Genomic DNA, 8,842 nt, shown 5'->3' on the forward strand with positions numbered 1-8,842 from the left:
CTCTTGCATTTTTCCAACCACTATATCACGGTTTCTCCTTACAACATCGTTAATCAAGGAGCTGTTGATTCAGTTCTACAGGGGAAATATTGAGTCTGTCATTTGCACCTCTATAACTGTCTGGTTTGGCAAAGCAACCAAACTAGATAGAAACAGACTTCAACAGATAGTTAAGATTGCAGAAACAATAATTGCAACATGCCTGCCTTCCATTGAGGACCTGTATACTCAGTAAAAGGGCTGTGAAAATATCTTCAGAGCCTTACATCCTGGACATAAACTGTTTCAACTTCTTTCCTCAAGATGATGCTATTGCATGCCAAAACAATCAGGCATACTTTCCTGCCCCCATGCTATAACTCTGCTAAACAACTAATTCCCACAATACTGTCTAATGCCCTAGGATGTCAAACCAACTAGGAGGGCTGTATTGCCTATTATCCTTCTCATCTCTTCATTTTTCCTATTACCCATTTCCTTAGCTTCTTATGACTATAACTTGGTTGCTTGTATCTCCTGATTTATGTTGATTGTCTTTATTTAGTATCTTATTATGAATTAAATTGTTTGCTTATTTAGTATCCTATGACTATCACTGAGTTTGAATCTTATGATTTATGATGATTGTGTTTTATGATTATGATCATGGTTTATCACTTGTTGCTTGTATGTATGCTGAGAGCTTATGCACAGCAGACAAATTCTTTATGTGTCTTTTCACACTTGACCAATAAAGGATTCTATTGTTAATTCCAATGGTCTTCCTTCAATAAACTGCACTAGGAAATCCAAAGGGATGCAACATGATTCCCAAGTCAAAGTTAACAACAAAGAAATCCAGAGAGCAGATCACTATTACTGCTGGTACAGATTCATAAGAAAAGTGACATCTATTTTGTCATGATTGAAGAACATTCAAAATCTATCTTTCCATTATAAATTCTTCCTGGGATTCAACTTGGATTGAAGCCATGGATGCTCCCTTCACCATAGTTTCAAATACTGGATTATGGATGTTGACCTGTTGCTGCTTCAATCTTACCTTGAGTAAAGTTATGGTACGCTATTGCTGATGGATAGTTCACCCACTCCTCATCTTGAAGAATTGGGATTGCTCCTTCAAACAGGTCTGGGGTTAGATTTTAGGGAAAGCTGGAGTCTTTTTTCTGAATGCTTTCCAAATGGCTTCTTTCACTTCATTGTTCCTAATAGTATAAACAAACGGATTGAGCACTGGAGCAATGGTAGTATGCACCACAGAAACAGAGCGGATTATACCAAAGGAAGAATTCTTGATAGTAGGCCTTAAATAGACAAAAAAGACTGTCCCATACAAAATGCAGACCACAACCAGGTGGGAAGCGCAGGTAGAAAAGGCCCTCTGCTGTCTGGTTGTTGAAGACATTCGGAGAATAGTGAAGATGATGAAGAGGTAAGAAATGAGGGTGAAAAGCAGGGAGGACATCACCACAACTACAGTAATAAGGAAACCCAGGGCTTCAATGAGATGTGTATCTCCTCCTGCAATCTTTAATACAGGTCCAACATCACAAAAGAAATGATTGATAATGTTGAATGTGCAGAAGGGTAGGTTAGCTATCATTATTACATGACAAATCATGTAAACAAGAACCACAAACCAGACGGTCATCGATAGCTTAAAGCAAACCCCAGAAGTCATGATGATGGTGTATCTCAAAGGATAGCAAATGGCTAAGAATCTGTCCAAAGATATCAAAGTGATGATGAAAAATTCTGTAACGCCAAAGAAGAAGTAAAAGAACAGCTGTGTTATACAGCAGTAGAAGCAGATGGAATTGTTTGTAGAGAGATAGTTGACCAGCAATTTAGGAATAAAGGTTGTGGTGTGTCCAATGTCAATGCAAGACAGGTTGCTAAGGAAGAAATACATGGGCTTCTGGAGATGGGGGTCCAAAATTACCATGACAATGATGAGCCCATTGCCCATCAGGCAGAGAAGGTAGAGCAGAAAGATGCCTGTATGCATCACACTTTCCATTTGCTCTACACTTGGCAGTCCAACCAGGATAAACTCTACCACTCTCGTACAGTTGGTCAAATTCATATTCTCCTATAAGAAGGGAAAATATGAGGTTTTCACTGAGTTACTCTTTAAGCACATTTCTAAACACAGTTTTCATGAATTACTGTTGTGTTTGCAACATTTAAAACCTAGTAGCACATTTAGTACGATAAATGCACTTGTACTATTGCCAAGACTTAATTTATTGGAATTTCAGGTCTTTCATTTAAAGCATTATTCATCCTTCCAGCTTTTGTATCTTCTGTAGATAGAAAATATTGATGAACAAAATCCAGAGTTTGATGGAAGATGTTGAGAATAGTAGGAGAACATTTGTAGATGGAAACTCATCTGGATATGGAACACAAATGCGTTGCTGAGAGAAAGATAAGATAAGATAAAATGAGATAAGGTAAGGTAAGGTAAGGTAAGGTAAGACAAGACAAGACAAGACAAGACAAGACAAGACAAGACAAGATAACATTTATTGTCATTTTTTTACTGTGGGCACAATGGGACACATCAAAAATGAAATTTAGTTGCCTGCTCTCAAAGTGAAACACATACATGACACCCACCTAAAACATACTATATACAACATATGTATAGACCCACACCTCTACATATACTTAACAAATAAATATTAAATACTGTCCATCTTGAATATATAACGGAATTATGAGGTTACCAAGGTTAATGCTGTGTGGAATGAAACTATGGCTGAATCTGGATGTTCTGAATCTGGATGTTCTGCTGTGAATACCATGAAGAAAAGGAAGATGGTGAATGGATAAGCAGTTATGAAAGTAAAATAGAAAATTATGATATTCTGCAAATAGGAAATATGTTGAGATAGTGAAAAAAATCAGTGCGGAATGTCCCACCAAATAAATAATAAAATTCATGGTCATTAGGTCGTAGACATTTTATGGAGATTCTCAATCATCCAAGTCATGGTTGTCCCAAAGATGCTTTTTCAGGGGCAACTAGACTTTCTTTGTTTTTTCTTGAAGATGTTTCACTTCTCATCCAAGTAGCTTCTTCAACTGAAATGTCTTCAAGGAAAAACAAAGAAAGTCCAGTTGCCTCTTGAAAAAGCTACTTTGGAATAATTTGTAGACATCCACATAGATTCTTGTAAATGAATATTTAGTAAATTTCTCTCTCTCTCTCTCTTTGTGTAATCTTGGTTGCATCCTAACCCACTGGAAGAACACAAGTAACATATTTCCACATGCAGATATCCAAGCATTCTTAAGAATAAGATGTAAAAATAAAAACCTCTTTTTACAAGTTCTCATGGAGATTCTGGAACTGCAAACATGATGTTCTGGTTTCAGTGGATTTCAAAGAAACATTTTATCCACTCTGGTTAAAAAAACAACAACACTTTACCTAGTATTTAAAGCCTTTTCTGGACATTAGATCATAGAAATGAGAAGTTATGGAGTGATTTTTTTCATAGACACTTGGGATAATATCTCCAGAGGAGTCTTTTTCTCATTTCCCATGTGAATCCAGACATGATGCTAAGAAAATAATATCTTGAATCACCAAGGCATGAACTTGATATACGTTTAGATCAAATACTAACTTTTGCTCCAAGATTTGTCATCTTCTGGGTATATATGATTAATTCTGCCGAGTCTTAAAGGCTCAGTAAATTCAATAATTTGTGGTTCTTCCACATAATGTTTTTCTTCCCATACTATTTTTCTTATGAAATGTTCTCTTTTTCCATGGAAGTGAAAGGGGAAAAAATTACCCATACTAGCTTTAGAGCTCACATTGCTGAGGTTATTTATTTATTTATTATTTTTTAGAAGGTGAAGATAGGATCCTAAAGAACTAAAAGTGTTACTGTTCAATTAAGAATTTTTGCTGAGGTTATTTATTTATTTATTATTTTTTAGAAAGTGAAAGTAGGATCCTAAAGAACTAAAAGTGTTACTGTTCAATTAAGAATTCTTGGCCGGATCTAATTTTTGGCAGGAAAAAGTTGCCCATCCTATTATCGATAGGATGGGATGGGATAGGATAGGATAGGATAGGATAGGGTGAGATGGGATGAGATGGGATGGGAAGGGATGGGATGGGATGGATAAGAGATGGAAAGGGAAGGGAAAGAAGGGAGGGAGATGGGAATGAGAAGGAAGGAAGGAGATGGGAATGAGGAGAAGGAAGGAAGGAAGGAAGGAAGGAAGGAAGGAAGGAAGGAAGGAAGGAAGGAAGGAAGGAAGGAAGGAAGGAAGGAAGGAAGGAAGGAGAAGGGCTATTGAACATTCATGGGGGATTTTTCTAATATTGCCTTTTTGAATGAACATAGATCTTTAATTAATTTATTCAAAATTGAATTTGTAATGAATTTGATAAGTATTGAAGAGAGTATCTTTAAAGGAAGCATCTCTATGAAAGTCACAAATTCATAAAAATAATATCCCAAGTGCATTCAATTAGAGATAATATATGAAAAAGGTTCACATATGAGTTTGCAGACAAAAATGTATCTGTTTAAAAAAGCATGCATCAAAATGCATACCAACTTTTTTGAAACTTGAAAAAACTAAAACTGTCCCCAAGTGTGAGAAACTGAACTTAGGCACTAGCAAAAACAGGAAAGCCAAAAAAAAAAAAAAAAGACAGGGCAAACCCTTTTTTATTATTATATTTACTAATATAATATATGATACAATATGCATACAATAATATGCATAATAACACATACATGGATGTAGAAATACTTTAATTTATTCCAAAAATAACCTGATAGCATGATAGAATTAAAAAATAAAAATAAAATAATTCACTTTAGCCAAGGTACTAAATTTAAACGTTTTCTTGTTCCTGTACATCCACATCTGTCTCTGTGTGAAAAGTTTCAGACATTGATCATTTGTCCCAATTTTCACTTTCAAAAGTCTGCACTTGTACTGAAACTTCATGTTTAAAGTGCACCTGAAAGCACCATCTGGATTGTTTTAACTCCCAGTGTTTCAATGGATATGTAGCCCTCTAACTAACTCTACAGGTGGTCCTCAACTTACAACAATTCAACTTAGTGACTGTTCAAAATTACAACACCACTGAAAAAAATGAAGTAATGTAATGTAATGTAATGTAATGTAATGTAATGTAATGTAATGTAATGTAATAGAATAGAATAGAATAGAATAGAATAGAATAGAATAGAATAGAATAGAATAGAATAGAATAGAATAACAGAATCGGAATGGACCAGCCCCCTGCTCAGGTAGGAAACCCTATATCAGTGGTGGCGAACCTATGGCATGGGTGCCAGAGGCGGCACTCAGAGCCCTCTCTGTGGGCACACACGGCGTCACCCCAGTCCTAGGCCTTCAGCTGGGTTTTATAAAACCTTTTCGCTTTAGGCCTCCGGCGCCGTGTACAAAAAAAAAGGTTCAATCAATCAGTCAATTTCAATTTCTCGCGGGAAAAAAAGATCTTGCAAAGTTGGAACTGATTGATTGAACTTTTTAGTCCCACCCAGTCTGCTGTTACTACTGCAGCCACACCCACCCAATGGGCCACACCCACCCGGCACCCGATGATGCATAAGTGGGTTTTGGGTTGCAATTTGGGCACTCGGTCTCTAAAATGTTCGCCATCACTGCCCTATATCATTTGTGACAAATGGTTCTTAAAAAACTTGGAGCATTCACAACTTCTGGAGGCAATGGCATGAAGATGGCATGGGATCAGTAAGACTCATGTCTGGTTTTATTTGGATCAAATTCTAAGAGCCATTCTCAGAAATGGAGTCTGCTATATTATTATTATCTTGGACTGCAAGGCGTTCAAACCGGTCAGTCCTAGAAGAGATCAACCCCAACTGCTCTTTAGAAGGCCAGATCCTGAAGCTGAAACTCAAATACTTTGGCCACCTAATGAGAAGGAAGGACTCACTGGAGAAGAGCCTAATGCTGGGAAATATTGAGGGCAAGAGAAGAAGGGGACGACAGAGAATGACGTGGCTGGATGGAGTCACTGAAGCAGTAGGTGTGAGCTTAAATGGATTCCAGAAGATGGTAGAGGACAGGAAGGCCTGGAGGAACGTTGTTCATGGGGTCACGATGGGTCGGACACGACTTCGCAACTAACAACAACAACAATATATTTTTAAATCTTCAAAGACTCTTTAAAGTCTCCAATAAAAAGGGGAGAAAACTGCTTGGAGATGATGATGTACAAGAATAATTTTCTTCCCATTTTCCCTTTTTCTCCATTCAGTATTCCATAGCATTCAAGCTGAAGGTTTTCACCATAGTATCCTCAGGATTCACAGATTAGAAACCCTTTCAGGTGAGATGGGAGTGGAATAAATCAGAAAGTTTACACTTTTGTGAATTTTTTTTTACAGTCTTGGCAGCTTTATGATGTGTGCACTACAACTCCCAGAATTCCCCAACCTGTACATCTGGTTGTTGTTATGAGGACATCAAAATCATGGCCTCTGCATCCAATGCTGTGTAGTACATAATTGTGTGTGTGTGTGTCACAAATTTTGTATGAGATCATGATATATTCAGTATTAACTCCCCCCCTTGCTTAATTCATTATGCATTGAAGATGATGGTCTTCTAATGCCTAGTTGTATTTATGTGGACACAAGAGAGTTTACATTTCATTCTCTTGTTCATACTCTGTGCAATGTCTATACACTAATGCACAGAGTATGAACAGCAAACAGGGTGAACTAAAAATTCAGGTCAATGAGGGCAGATATGATATTGTTGCCATTACAGAAACATGGTGGGATGAAACCCACAAATGGAACACACAGCTAGAGGGATTTAAATTATTTAAAAGAAACAGATCAAATAAAAGAGGAGGTGGAGTTGCTCTCTATATAAGAAATAACTACATCTCCACAGAAATAGAGCACAACAATGATGAAAACTGTCTTGAATGCATTTGGGTCAATATAAAAGGGAGAAAAAATGACATTGCCATAGGTGTATACTATAGGCAACCCAACCAAACAGAGGAAATAGATGAATTTTTTGCTAGTCAGCTAACTAAGGTATGTAGGAAGCACATCACCATAGTAATGGGGGACTTTAATTACCCTGACATCAACTGGGAGACAAACTCTGCACCAAGTGGAAGATCAAACAGATTCCTGACAAACCTAGCAGACAACTTTGTCTCCCAAAAAGTAGAGAAGGGAACTAGGGGATTAGCCATTTTGGACCTAATTCTCACTAACAGAGATGAAATGATAGAAGGTGTTGAAGCCACAGGAACCTTGGGAGGTAGTGATCATGCAATATTGGAATTCAACATTATGGAAGCACAAGCAATAGAACATAGTCAAACTAGAGTCTTGGACTACAAGAGAGCTAATTTAAATAAAGAGGGCTTGGGAAAGATTCCATGAATGAGAATCCTCCAGGGTAAAACAACACAAGAAGCTTGGGAAATTTTGAAAAGCAAGATAATAGAAGCCCAGTCTACCTCAATACCAACAAAGAGGAAAAATAACAGCTCTCAAAAGATACCAGCATGGCTGCATAAAGAACTCTCTGACAAATTGAAAGATAAAAAGGACAAGTATAGAAAGTGGAAAGAGGGGCACATAACTAAATCAGAATATCAACAAATAGCCCGAGCCTGCAAAGATGAAGTGAGGAAAGCCAAGGCTCAAAATGAACTAAGGCTTGCGACCAAAGTCAAAAATAACAAAAAAAGCTTCTTTNATGCTGTGGATATAATTTACTTGGACTTCAGTAAGGCATTTGATAAAGTAGATCACAACCTACTACTCGATAAGATAGAAAAATGTGGGTTAGACAGCATCACCACCAGATGGATTCGTAGCTGGCTGACCGGCCGTACTCAGCGTGTGGTCCTCAATGGAACCGCATCTACATGGAGGGAAGTTTGTAGTGGGGTGCCTCAGGGCTCTGTTCTAGGCCCAGTGCTCTTCAACATCTTCATCAATGATTTGGACGAGGGGATAGATGGGGAACTCATCAAATTTGTGGATGACACCAAGCTGGCAGGAATAGCCAACACTCCAGAAGACAGGCTTAAGATATAGGAGGACCTGGACAGACTTGAACACTGGGCGCTATCTAACAAAATGAAATTCAATGGTGAAAAAAGTAAGGTTCTACATTTAGGCAAGAAAAACCAAATGCACAGGTATAGTATAGGGGGTACCTTGCTCAATAATAGTAACTGTGAGGCGGATCTCGGAGTCCTAGTGGACAATCACTTAAATATGAGCCAGGAGTGTACTGCAGCTGCCAAAAAAGCCAACACAGTGCTGGGCTGCATTAACAGAGGGATAGAATCAAGATCACGTGAAGTATTAATACCACTTTACAATGCCTTAGTAAGGCCACACTTGGAATACTGCATCCAGTTTTGGTCACCACGATGTAAAAAAGATGCTGAGACTCTAGAAACTAGAGTACAGAGAAGAGCAACAAACATGATTAGGGGACTGGAGGCTAAAACATATAAGGAACGGTTGCTGGAATTGGGTATGTCTAGTTTAACGAAGAGAAGGACGAGGGGGGACATTTATTTATTTTTATTTATTTATTTATTGAATTTATATCCCGCCCTTCTCATTGCGGACTCAGGGCGGCTGACAATCAATTTAAAAATACACCAAAAACAATTACAAAATTTAAAATTAGTTAAAAAGAAATATTTAAATATTGTCTAATTAAAATATGATTAAAACCCCTCTAAAAATTACCCTAGGCCAGTCCCGCTTGTTGGAATAGCCATGTCTTAAGGGCGCGGCGGAAGGAAGGGAGATCAGGG

At 37.8% G+C, this 8,842-nt stretch overlaps 1 protein-coding gene across 1 annotated transcript; it reads right to left on the reverse strand.

Annotated features, from left to right (window-relative positions):
- Positions 1-1,135: 1,135 nt before the first annotated feature.
- Positions 1,136-2,086, reverse strand: LOC107291810 (olfactory receptor 6X1-like). The gene has a single exon (XM_015820842.1). The coding sequence runs from the start codon at positions 2,084-2,086 to the stop codon at positions 1,136-1,138; it is 951 nt and encodes a 316-aa protein (XP_015676328.1).
- Between the last annotated feature and the right edge of the window lie 6,756 nt (positions 2,087-8,842).

The sequence above is a fragment of the Protobothrops mucrosquamatus genome, unplaced genomic scaffold (assembly GCF_001527695.2).
Source record: "Protobothrops mucrosquamatus isolate PMUCROS unplaced genomic scaffold, P.Mucros_1.0 scaffold1188, whole genome shotgun sequence".
NCBI classification, from domain to species: domain Eukaryota; kingdom Metazoa; phylum Chordata; class Lepidosauria; order Squamata; family Viperidae; genus Protobothrops; species Protobothrops mucrosquamatus.